At 68.0% G+C, this 13,820-nt stretch overlaps 1 protein-coding gene across 1 annotated transcript in view; it reads left to right on the forward strand.

The window, feature by feature from the left end:
- The first annotated feature begins 2,189 nt into the window (after window positions 1-2,189).
- Window positions 2,190-13,820, forward strand: part of LOC134340446 (polyhomeotic-like protein 1) — a 74,073-nt gene continuing 62,442 nt past the window's right edge. The window contains exon 1 of the mRNA XM_063037690.1: window positions 2,190-2,365. Within this exon, the coding sequence (XP_062893760.1) occupies window positions 2,300-2,365 (66 nt within the window). The 5' untranslated portion in view covers window positions 2,190-2,299. The remainder of the gene's footprint in view (window positions 2,366-13,820) is intronic.

Raw genomic sequence — 13,820 nt, forward strand, 5'->3', positions numbered from 1 at the left:
TCTCTCCTCCCCCCCGTGTCGCCCTGACGTATCCCCCTCCCCCACATGTCACCCTGACGTCTCTCCTCCCCCCCGTGTCACCCTGATGTCTCCCCCTCCCCCGCGTGTCACCCTGACGTCTCCCTCTCCCCCCTGTGTCACCCTGACGTATTCCCCTCCCCCCGTGTCACCCTGACGTCTCCCTCTCCCCCCGTGTCACCCTGACGTCTCCCTCTCCCCCGCGTGTCACCCTGACGTCTCCCTCTCCCCCCGTGTCACCTTGACGTTTCCCCACCCCCCCTCTTGTCACCCTGACGTCTCTCTCTCCCCGTGTCACCCTGACATCTCCCTCTCCCCCGCGTGTCACCCTGACGTCTCCCTCTCCCCCCGCGTGTCACCCTGACGTCTCTCCTCCCCCCATGTGTCACCCTGACGTCTCCCTCTCCCCCCCGTGTCACCCTGACGTATTCCCCTCCCCCCGTGTCACCCTGACGTCTCCCTCTCCCCCCGTGTCACCCTGACGTCTCCCTCCCCCCCACGTGTCACCCTGACGTCTCCCTCTCCCCCCGTGTCACCCTGACGTCTCCCCCTCCCCCCGTGTGTCACCCTGACGTCTCCCTCTCCCCCAGTGTGTCACCCTGACGTCTCCCTCTCCGCCCGTGTCACCCTGACGTCTCCCCCGCCCCCGTGTGTCACCCTGACGTCTCCCTCTCCCCCAGTGTGTCACCCTGACGTCTCCCTCTCCCCCGCGTCACCCTGACGTCTCCCCCTCCCCCCGTGTGTCACCCTGACGTCTCCCTCTCCCCCAGTGTGTCACCCTGACGTATTCCCCTCCCCCCATGCGCATCACCCTGACGTCTCCCCCTCCCCCGTGTGTCACCCTGACGTCTCCCCACCCTCCCACGTGTCACCCTGACGTCTCCCTCTCCCCCGCGTGTCACCCTGATGTCTCCCTCTCCCCCCGTGGCACCGTGACATCTCTCCTCCCCCCGCGTGTCACCCTGACGTCTCCTTCTCCCCCCACGTGTCACCCTGATGTCTCCCTCTCCCCCCTTGTCACCGTGACGTATCCCCCTCCCCGTGTGTCACCCTGACGTATCCCCCTCCCCCCGTGTGTCACCCTGACGTCTCCCTCTCCCCCGCGTGTCACCCTGACGTCTCCCTCTCCCCCCATGTCACCCTGACGTCTCCCTCTCCCCCGTGTCACCCTGACGTCTCCCTCTCCCCCGTGACACCCTGACGTCTCTACTCCCCCCCGTGTCACCCTGACGTCTCCCTCTCCCTGCGTATCACCCTGACGTCTCCCTCTCCCCCGTGACACCCTGACGTCTCTACTCCACCCCGTGTCACCCTGACGTCTCCCTCTCCCCCGCGTGTCACCCTGACGTCTCCCTCTCCCCCCCGTGTGTCACCCTGACGTATCCCCCTCCCCCCCGCGTGTCACCCTGACGACTCTCCTCCCCCGTGTCACCCTGACGTATCCCCCTCCCCGCGTGTCACCCTGACATCTCTCCTCCCCCGTGTCACCCTGACATCTCTCCTCCCCCCGTGTCACCCTGACGTATCCCCCTCCCCGACTTGTCACCGTGACGTCCCCCTCTCCCCCCGTGTCACCCTGACATATCCCTCTCCCCCCGTGTCACCCTGACGTCTCTCCTCCCCCCCGTGTCACCCTGACGTCTCCCTCTCCCCCCGTGTCACCCTGACGTCTCTCCTCCCCCCACGTGTCACCCTGACGTCTCCCTCTCCCCCCGTGTCACCCTGACGTCTCTCCTCCCCCCACGTGTCACCCTGACGTCTCCCTCTCCCCCCGTGTGTCACCCTGACGTCTCCCTCTCCCCCCGTGTCACCCTGACGTCTCCCTCTCCGCCCGTATCACCCTGACGTCTCCCTCTCCCCCCGTGTCACCCTGACATCTCCCTCTCCCCCCCGTGTCACCCTGACGTCTCCCTCTCCCCCCATGTCACCCTGACGTCTCCCTCTCCCCCCTGTGTGTCACCCTGCCGTATCCCCCTCCCCCCCGCGTGTCACCCTGACGTCTCTCCTCCCCCGTGTCACCCTGACGTCTCCCTCTCCCCCCGTGTCACCCTGACGTCTCCCTCTCCCCGCGTGTCACCCTGACGTCTCCCTCTCCCCCAGTGTGTCACCCTGACGTCTCCCTCTCCCCCGTGTCACCCTGATCGTGTCCCCTGTTGTGTGACCCTGTTTGTCCCTGCCCCGCCCGTGTGTGGCCTTGACTCTGCCCGTGTCTGTTCCCCACCCTCAGGCTCTGCAGGCCCTGCAGCGACAGCCGAACGCCGCGGCCCAGTACCTCCAGCAGATGTACGCGGCCCAGCACCAGCAGCTGATGCTACAACAGCACCTCAGCACCGCCCAGCTCCAGCAGGTACGGGACCCCGCTACGTACGGGCACAGCGCCATCGCGCCAGCACGGCTCTTCCCCCCGCCCCCGTCACCATACCGACACTCTCCCCCCCGTCACCATACCGACACGGACAGACTCTCCCCCCCGTCACCGTCCCGACACTCTCCCCCCCGTCACCGTCCCGACACTCTCCCCCCCGTCACCATACCGACACGGACAGACTCTCCCCCCCCGTCACCGTCCCGACACTCTCCCCACCGTCACCATACCGACACTCTCCCCCCGTCACCATACCGACACGGACAGACTCTCCCCCCCGTCACCGTCCCGACACTCTCCCCCCCGTCACCGTCCTGACACTCTCCCCCCCGTCACCGTCCCGACACTCTCCCCCCCGTCACCATACCGACACAGACAGACTCTCCCCCCCCGTCACCGTCCCGACACTCTCCCCACCGTCACCATACCGACACTCTCCCCCCGTCACCATACCGACACGGACAGACTCTCCCCCCCATCACCGTCCCGACACTCTCCCCCCCGTCACCGTACCGACACTCTCCCCCCGTCACCAGACCGACACTCTCCCCCCCGTCACCATACCGACACGGACAGACTCTCCCCCCGTCACCGTCCCGACACTCTCCCCCCCGTCACCGTCCCGACACTCTCCCCCCCGTCACCATACCGACACGGACAGACTCTCCCCCCCGTCACCGTCCCGACACTCTCCCCACCGTCACCGTCCCGTCACCATACCGACACGGACAGACTCTCCCCCCCGCCCCCGTCACCGTCCCGACACTCTCCCCCCCGTCACCGTCCCGACACTCTCCCCCCCGTCACCATACCGACACTCTCCCCCCCGTCACCATACCGACACGGACAGACTCTCCCCCCCGTCACCGTCCCGACACTCTCCCCCCCGTCACTGTCCCGTCACCGTCCCGACACTCTCCCCCCCGTCACCGTCCCGACACTCTCCCCCCCCGTCACCGTACCGACACTCTCCCCCGTCACCGTCCCGACACTCTCCCCCCGTCACCGTCCCGTCACCGTACCGACACTCTTCCCCCTGTCACCGTCCCGACACTCTCCTCCCCCGTCACCGTCCCGTCACCATCCCTACACTCTCCCCCCGTCACCGTCCCGTCACCGTACCGACACTCTTCCCCCTGTCACCGTCCCGACACTCTCCCCCCCCGTCACCGTCCCGTCACCGTACCGACACTCTCCCCCTGTCACCGTCCCTACACTCTCCCCCCGTCATCGTCCCGTCACCGTACCGACACTCTTCCCACCGTCCCCGTCCCGACACTCTCCCCCCCGTCACCGTCCCGTCACCGTACCGACACTCTCCCCCTGTCACCGTCCCTACACTCTCCCCCCGTCATCGTCCCATCACCGTACCGACACTCTTCCCACCGTCCCCGTCCCGACACTCCCCCCCCCGTCACCGTCCCGTCACCGTACCGACACTCTGCCCCCGTCACTGTCCCGTCACCTCAGCACCGCCCAGCTCCAGCAGGTACGGGACCCCGCTACGTACGGGCACAGCGCCATCGCGCCAGCACGGCTCTTCCCCCGCCCCCGTCACCGTCCCGACACTCTCCCCCCCCCCGTCACCGTCCCGACACTCTCCCCCCCGTCACCATCCCTACACTCTCCCCCCGTCACCGTACCGACACTCTTCCCCCGTCACCGTCCCGACACTCTCCCCCCCCGTCACCATACCGACACGGACAGACTCTCCACCCCGTCACCGTCCCAACACTCTCCCCCCCGTCACCGTACCGACACTCTCCCCCCCGTCACCATACCGACACGGACAGACTCTCCCCCCCGTCACTGTCCTGTCACCGTCCCGACACTCTCCCCCCCGTCACCGTCCCGTCACCATACCGACACTCTCCCCCCCGTCACCGTCCCGACACTCTTCCCCCCGTCACCGTCCCGACACTTCCCCCCGTCACCGTCCCGTCACCGTACCGACACTCTTCCCCCTGTCACCGTCCTGACACTCTCCCCCCCCGTCACCGTCCCGTCACCGTACCGACACTCTCCCCCTGTCACCGTCCCTACACTCTCCCCCCGTCATCGTCCCGTCACCGTACCGACACTCTTCCCACCGTCCCCGTCCCGACACTCTCCCCCCCCCGTCACCGTCCCGTCACCGTACCGACACTCTCCCCCCGTCACTGTCCCGACACCTCAGCACCGCCCAGCTCCAGCAGGTACGGGACCCCGCTACGTATGGGCACAGCGCCATCGCGCCAGCACGGCTCTCCCCCCGCCCCCGTCACCGTCCCGACACTCTCCCCCCCCGTCACCGTCCCGTCACCGTCCCGACACTCTCCCCCCGTCACCGTCCCGTCACCGTACCGACACTCTTCCCCCGTCACCGTCCCGACACTCTCCCCCCCCCGTCACCGTCCCGACACTCTCCCCCCCCCGTCACCGTCCCGACACTCTCTCCCCCGTCACCATCCCTACACTCTCCCCCCGTCACCGTCCCGTCACCGTACCGACACTCTTCCCCCGTCACCGTCCCGACACTCTCCCCCCCCCCGTCACCGTACCGACACGGACAGACTCTCCCCCCCGTCACCGTCCCGACACTCTCCCCCCCGTCACCGTACCGACACTCTCCCCCCCGTCACCATACCGACACGGACAGACTCTCCCCCCCGTCACTGTCCCGTCACCGTCCCGACACTCCCCCCCGTCACCGTCCCGTCACCATACCGACACTCTCCCCCCCGTCACCGTCCCGACACTCTTCCCCCCGTCACCGTCCCGACACTCTTCCCCCCGTCACCGTCCCCGACACTCCCCCCCGTCACCATCCCTACACTCTCCCCCCGTCACAGTACCGACACTCTTCCCCCTGTCACCGTCCCGACACTCTCCCCCCCCGTCACTGTCCCGTCACCGTCCCGACACTCTCCCCCCCGTCACCGTCCCGTCACCATACCGACACTCTCCCCCCCGTCACCGTACCGACACTCTCCCCCCCGTCACTGTCCCGACACTCTCCCCCCCGTCACCGTCCCGACACTCTCCCCCCCGTCACCGTCCCGACACTCTTCCCCCCCGTCACCGTCCCGACACTCTCCCCCCGTCACCGTCCCGACACTCTCCCCCCCCCCGTCACCGTACCGACACTCTCCCCCCCGTCACCATACCGACACGGACAGACTCTCCCCCCCGTCACCGTCCCGACACTCTCCCCCCCGTCACTGTACCGACACGGACAGACTCTCCCCCCGTCACCGTCCCGACACTCTCCCCCCCGTCACCGTACCGACACTCTCCCCCCCGTCACCGTACCGACACTCTCCCCCCCGTCACTGTCCCGACACTCTCCCCCCGTCACCGTCCCGACACTCTCCCACCCCCGTCACCGTCCCGACACGGACAGACTCTCCCCCCGTCACCGTCCCGACACTCTCCCCCCCGTCACTGTCCCGTCACTGTCCCGACACTCTCCCCCCGTCACCGTCCCGACACTCTCCCCCCCGTCACCGTACCGACACTCTCCCCCGTCACCGTCCCGACACTCTCCCCCGTCACCGTCCCGACACTCTCCCCCCGTCACCGTACCGACACTCTTCCCCCTGTCACCGTCCCGACACTCTCCCCCCCGTCACCGTCCCGTCACCATCCCTACACTCTCCCCCCATCACCGTCCCGTCACCGTACCGACACTCTTCCCCCTGTCACCGTCCCGACATTCTCCCCCCCGTCACCGTCCCGTCACCGTACCGACACTCTCCCCCTGTCACCGTCCCTACACTCTCCCCCCGTCATCGTCCCGTCACCGTACCGACACTCTTCCCACCGTCCCCGTCCCGACACTCTCCCCCCGTCACCGTCCCGTCACCGTACCGACACTCTCCCCCTGTCACCGTCCCTACACTCTCCCCCCGTCATCGTCCCGTCACCGTACCGACACTCTTCCCACCGTCCCCGTCCCGACACTCTCCACCCCCGTCACCGTCCCGTCACCGTACCGACACTCTCCCCCTGTCACCGTCCCTACACTCTCCCCCCGTCATCGTCCCGTCACCGTACCGACACTCTTCCCACCGTCCCCGTCCCGACACTCTCCCCCCCCCGTCACCGTACCGACACTCTGCCCCCGTCACTGTCCCGTCACCTCAGCACCGCCCAGCTCCAGCAGGTACGGGACCCCGCTACGTACGGGCACAGCGCCATCGCGCCAGCACGGCTCTTCCCCCGCCCCCGTCACCGTCCCGACACTCTTCCCCCCGTCACCGTCCCGACACTCTCCCCCCCGTCACCATCCCTACACTCTCCCCCCGTCACCGTCCCGTCACCGTACCGACACTCTTCCCCCGTCACCGTCCCGACACTCTCCCCCCCCGTCACCATACCGACACGGACAGACTCTCCCCCCCGTCACCGTCCCGACACTCTTCCCCCCGTCACCGTACCGACACTCTCCCCCCCGTCGCCATACCGACACGGACAGACTCTCCCCCCCCGTCACTGTCCTGTCACCGTCCCGACACTCTCCCCCCCGTCACCGTCCCGTCACCATACTGACACTCTCCCCCCCCCGTCACCGTCCCGACACTCTTCCCCCCGTCACCGTCCCGACACTTCCCCCCGTCACCGTACCGACACTCTTCCCCCTGTCACCGTCCTGACACTCTCCCCCCCGTCACCGTCCCGTCACCGTACCGACACTCTCCCCCTGTCACCGTCCCTACACTCTCCCCCCGTCATCGTCCCGTCACCGTACCGACACTCTTCCCACCGTCCCCGTCCCGACACTCTCCCCCCCCCCCCGTCACCGTACCGACACTCTCCCCCCGTCACTGTCCCGTCACCTCAGCACCGCCCAGCTCCAGCAGGTACGGGACCCCGCTACGTACGGGCACAGCGCCATCGCGCTAGCACGGCTCTTCCCCCGCCCCCGTCACCGTCCCGACACTCTCCCCCCCATCACCGTCCCGACACTCTCCCCCCCGTCACCATCCCTACACTCTCCCCCCGTCACCGTACCGACACTCTTCCCCCGTCACCGTCCCGACACTCTCCCCCCCCCCGTCACCGTACCGACACTCTCCCCCCCGTCACCATACCGACACGGACAGACTCTCCCCCCGTCACCGTCCCGACACTCTCCCCCCCGTCACCGTACCGACACTCTCCCCCCCGTCACCATACCGACACGGACAGACTCTCCCCCCCCGTCACTGTCCCGTCACCGTCCCGACACTCTCCCCCCCCGTCACCGTCCCGACACTCTTCCCCCCGTCACCGTCCCGACACTCTTCCCCCGTCACCGTCCCGACACTCCCCCCCTGTCACCATCCCTACACTCTCCCCCCGTCACAGTACCGACACTCTTCCCCCTGTCACCGTCCCGACACTCTCCCCCCCCGTCACTGTCCCGTCACCGTCCCGACACTCTCCCCCCCCGTCACCGTCCCGTCACCATACCGACACTCTCCCCCCCGTCACTGTCCCGACACTCTCCCCCCGTCACCGTCCCGACACTCTCCCCCCCGTCACCGTCCCGACACTCTCCCCCCGTCACCGTCCCGACACTCTTCCCCCCGTCACCGTCCCGACACTCTCCCCCCGTCACCGTACCGACACTCTCCCCCCCGTCACCATACCGACACGGACAGACTCTCCCCCCCGTCACCGTCCCGACACTCTCCCCCCCGTCACCGTACCGACACGGACAGACTCTCCCCCCCCGTCACCGTCCCGACACTCTCCCCCCCGTCACCGTACCGACACTCTCCCCCCGTCACTGTCCCGACACTCTCCCCCCCGTCACCGTCCCGACACTCTCCCCCCCCGTCACCGTCCCGACACTCTCCCCCCCCCGTCACCGTACCGACACTCTCCCCCCGTCACTGTCCCGTCACCGTCCCGACACTCTTCCCCCCGTCACTGTCCCGTCACCGTCCCGACACTCTCCCCCCCCCCGTCACCGTACCGACACTCTCCCCCCCGTCACCGTACCGACACTCTCCCCCCCGTCACTGTCCCGACACTCTCCCCCCCGTCACCGTCCCGACACTCTCCCCCCCGTCACCGTACCGACACTCTCCCCCCTGTCACCGTCCCGACACTCTCCCCCCGTCACCGTCCCGACACTCTCCCCCCGTCACCGTCCCGACACGCTTCCCCGTCCCGACCCGACACTCTCCCCCCGTCACCGTCCCGACACTCCCCCCCGACACTCTCCCCCCGTCACCGTCCCGTCACCGTACCGACACTCTTCCCCCCGTCACCGTCCTGACACTCTCCCCCCGTCACCATCCCGACACTCTCCCCCCGTCACCGTCCCGTCACCGTACCGACACTCTTCCCACCGTCCCCGTCCCGACACTCTCCCCCCGTCACCATCCCGACACTCTTCTCCGTCACCGTCCCGTCACCATACCGACACGGACAGACTCTCCCCCCCGTCACCGTCCCGACACTCTCCCCACCCGTCACCGTCCCGTCACCGTACAGACACTATTCCCCCGTCACCGTCCCGACACTCTCCCCCCCCGTCACCGTACCGACACTCTTCCCCCTGTCACCGTCCCGACACTCTCCCCCCCGTCACCGTACCGACACTCTCCCCCCGTCACCATACCGACACAGACAGACTCTCCCCCCGTCACCGTCCCGACACTCTCCCCCCCGTCACCGTACAGACACTCTCCCCCCCGTCACCGTCCCGACACTCTCCCCCCCCGTCACCGTATGGACACGGAGAGACTCTTCCCCCCCCCCCGTCACCGTACGGACAGGGAGAGACTCTCCCCCCGTCACTGTACGGACACGGAGAGACTCTCCCCCCCGTCACCGTACAGACAGGGAGAGACTCTCCCCCCCCCGTCACCGTACGGACAGGGACAGACTCTTCCCCCCCGTCACCGTACGGACACGGAGAGACTCTCCCCCCCGTCACCGTACGGACAGACTCTCCCACACGTCACCATACGGACAGACTCTCCCCCCCGTCACTGTACGGACACGGAGAGACTCTCCCCCCCCCCCGTCACCGTACGGACAGGGACAGACTCTCCCCCCCGTCACCGTACGGACACGGAGAGACTCTCCCCCCCCGTCACCGTACGGACACGGACAGGCTCTCCCCCCGGTCACCGTACGGACACGGACAGGCTCTCCCCCCCGTCACCGTACGGACAGGCTCTCCCCCCCCCGTCACCGTACGGACGGAGAGACTCTCTCCCCCGTCAGCGTACGGACACGGAGAGACTCTCCCCCCCGTCACCGTATGGACAGAGAGAGACTCTCCCACCCGTCACCGTACGGACATACTATCCCCCCCCGTCACCGTACGGACACGGAGAGACTCTCCCCCCCCGTCACCGTACGGACACGGACAGACTCTCCCCCCCCGTCACCGTACGGACACGGAGAGACTCTCCCCCCCGTCACCGTACGGACACGGAGAGACTCTCCCCCCATGTCACCGTACGGAAACGGAGAGACTCTCCCCCCCCCGTCACCGTACGGACACGGACAGACTCTCCCCCCACGTCACCATACGGACAGACTCTCCCCCCCCCCGTCACCGTACGGACACGGAGAGACTCTCCCCCCCCCCCGTCACCGTATGGACAGACTCTCCCCCCGCGTCACCGTACGGACAGACTCTCCCCCCCCCCCGTCACCGTACGGAAACGGAGAGACTCTCCCCCCCCTCCCCGTCACCGTACGGACACGGAGAGACTCTCCCCCCCCCGTCACCGTATGGACACGGACAGACTCTCCCCCCCGTCACCGTACAGACACAGAGAGACTCTCCCCCCCGTTACCGTACGGACAGAGTCTCCCCTCTGTCACCGTACGGACACGGAGAGACTCTCCCCCCCCCGTCACCGTACGGACATACTCTCCCCCCTGTCACCGTACGGACACGGAGAGACTCTCCCCCCCCATCACCGTACGGACACGGACAGACTCTCCCCCCCGTCACCGTACGGACACGGAGAGACTCTCCCCCCGTCACCGTACGGACACGGAGAGACTCTCCCCCCATGTCACCGTACGGAAACGGAGAGACTCTCCCCCCGTCACCGTACGGACACGGACAGACTCTCCCCCCACGTCACCATACGGACAGACTCTCCCCCCCCCCGTCACCGTACGGACACGGAGAGACTCTCCCCCCCCCCCGTCACCGTATGGACAGACTCTCCCCCCCGTCACCGTACGGACAGACTGTCCCCCCCCCCGTCACCGTACGGAAACGGAGAGACTCTCCCCCCCCCCCCGTCACCGTACGGACACGGAGAGACTCTCCCCCCCCTGTCACCGTATGGACACGGACAGACTCTCCCCCCCGTCACCGTACGGACACAGAGAGACTCTCCCCCCCGTTACCGTACGGACAGACTCTCCCCTCTGTCACCGTACGGACACGGAGAGACTCTCCCCCCCCCGTCACCGTACGGACAGACTCTCCCCCCTGTCACCGTACGGACACGGAGAGACTCTCCCCCCCCATCACCGTACGGACAGACTCTCCCCCCCGTCACCGTACAGACACGGACAGACTCCCCCCCCCCCCCCGTCACCGTACGGACACGGAGAGACTCTCCCCCCCGTCACCGTACGGACACTCTCCACCCCCCCGTCACCGTACGGACACGGAGAGACTCTGCCCCCCGTCACCGTACGGACACGGACAGACTCTCCCCCCCCCGTCACCGTACGGACACGGAGAGACCCTCCCCCCCGTCACCGTACGGACAGACTCTCCCCCCCGTCACCGTACAGACATGGACAGACTCTCCCCCCTGTCACCGTACGGACAGACTCTCCCCCCGTCACTGTACGGACACGGAGAGACTCTCCCCCCCGTCACCGTACGGACAGACTCTCCACCCCCCCGTCACCGTACGGACACGGAGAGACTCTCCCCCCCGTCACCGTACGGACACGGACAGACTCTCCCCCCCCCGTCACCGTACGGACACGGAGAGACCCTCCCCCCGTCACCGTACGGACACGGACAGACTCTCCCCCGCCGTCACCGTACGGACAGACTCTCCCCCCGTCACCGTATGGACACGGAGAGACTCTCCCCCCCGTCACCGTACGGACAGACTCTCCCCCCACGTCACCGTACGGACAGACTCTCCCCCCCGTCACCGTACGGAAACGGAGAGACTCTCCCCCCCCCGTCACCGTACGGACACGGAGAGACTCTCCCCCCGTCACCGTACGGAAACGGAGAGACTCTCCCCCCCCCGTCACCGTACGGACACGGAGAGACTCTCCCCCCCGTCACCGTATGGACACGGACAGACTCTCCCCCCGTCACCGTACGGACACGGAGAGACTCCCCCCCCCGTCACCGTACGGACAGACTCTCCCCCCTGTCACCGTACGGACACGGAGAGACTCTCCCCCCCCCCGTCACCGTACGGACAGACTCTCCCCCCCGTCAACGTACGGACACGGAGAGACTCTCCCCCACCGTCACCGTACGGACAGACTCTCCACCCCCCCCGTCACCGTACGGACACGGAGAGACTCTCCCCCCCGTCACCGTACGGACACGGACAGACTCTCCCCCCCCGTCACCGTGCGGACACGGAGAGACTCTCCCCCCCGTCACCGTGCGGACACGGAGAGACTCTCACCCCCCCGTCACCGTACGGACAGACTCTCCCCCCCTGTCACCGTACGGACACGGACAGACTCTCCCCCCCGTCACCGTACGGACACGGAGAGACTCTCCCCCCCCCCGTCACTGTACGGACAGACTCTCCCCCCGTCACCGTACGGACACGGAGAGACTCTCCCCCCCCCGTCACCGTACGGACACGGAGAGACTCTCCCCCCCCCCCCGTCACCGTACGGACAGGGAGAGACTCTCCCCCCCCCGTCACTGTACGGACACGGAGAGACTCTCCCCCCCCCCCGTCACCGTACGGACAGGGACAGACTCTCCCCCCCCCCGTCACCGTACGGACACGGAGAGACTCTCCCCCCCGTCACCGTACGGACAGACTCTCCCCCCCGTCACTGTACGGACACGGAGAGACTCTCCCCCCCGTCACCGTACGGACACGGACAGACTCTCCCCCCCCGTCACCGTACGGACACGGAGAGACTCTCCCCCCCCCGTCACCGTACGGACACGGAGAGACTCTCCCCCCCGTCACCGTACGGACAGACTCTCCCCCCCGTCACCGTACGGACACGGAGAGACCCTCCCCCCCGTCACCGTACGGACAGACTCTCCCCCCCCGTCACCGTACGGACATGGACAGACTCTCCCCCCCATCACCGTACGGACATGGACAGACTCTCCCCCCCCGTCACCGTACGGACAGACTCTCCACCCCCCCGTCACCGTACGGACACGGAGAGACTCTCCCCCCCGTCACCGTACGGACACGGACAGACTCTCCCCCCCCCCGTCACCGTACGGACACGGAGAGACCCTCCCCCCCGTCACCGTACGGACACGGACAGACTCTCCGCCCCCGTCACCGTACGGACAGACTCTCCCCCCGTCACCGTATGGACACGGAGAGACTCTCCCCCCCGTCACCGTACGGACAGACTCTCCCCCCCGTCACCGTACGGACAGACTCTCCCCCCGTCACCGTACGGAAACGGAGAGACTCTCCCCCCCCGTCACCGTACGGACACGGAGAGACTCTCCCCCCGTCACCGTACGGAAACGGAGAGACTCTTCCCCCCCCCCCGTCACCGTACGGACACGGAGAGACTCTCCCCCCCGTCACCGTATGGACACGGACAGACTCTCCCCCCGTCACCGTACGGACACGGAGAGACTCCCCCCCCCCGTCACCGTACGGACAGACTCTCCCCCCTGTCACCGTACGGACACGGAGAGACTCTCCCCCCCGTCACCGTACGGAAACGGAGAGACTCTTCCCCCCCCCCGTCACCGTACGGACACGGAGAGACTCTCCCCCCGTCACCGTATGGACACGGACAGACTCTCCCCCCCGTCACCGTACGGACACGGAGAGACTCCCCCCCCCGTCACCGTACGGACAGACTCTCCCCCCTGTCACCGTACAGACACGGACAGACTCTCCCCCCCCCCCGTCACCGTACGGACACGGAGAGACCCTCCCCCCCCGTCACCGTACGGACAGACTCTCCCCCCCGTCACCGTACGGACATGGACAGACTCTCCCCCCTGTCACCGTACGGACAGACTCTCCCCCCGTCACCGTACGGACACGGAGAGACTCTCCCCCCCCGTCACCGTACGGACAGACTCTCCACCCCCCCGTCACCGTACGGACACGGAGAGACTCTCCCCCCGTCACCGTACGGACACGGACAGACTCTCCCCCCCCGTCACCGTACGGACACGGAGAGACCCTCCCCCCGTCACCGTACGGACACAGACAGACTCTCCCCCCCGTCACCGTACGGACAGACTCTCCCCCCGTCACCATATGGACACGGAGAGACT

The sequence above is a fragment of the Mobula hypostoma genome, chromosome X1, assembly GCF_963921235.1.
Source record: "Mobula hypostoma chromosome X1, sMobHyp1.1, whole genome shotgun sequence".
Lineage (NCBI taxonomy): Eukaryota > Metazoa > Chordata > Chondrichthyes > Myliobatiformes > Myliobatidae > Mobula > Mobula hypostoma.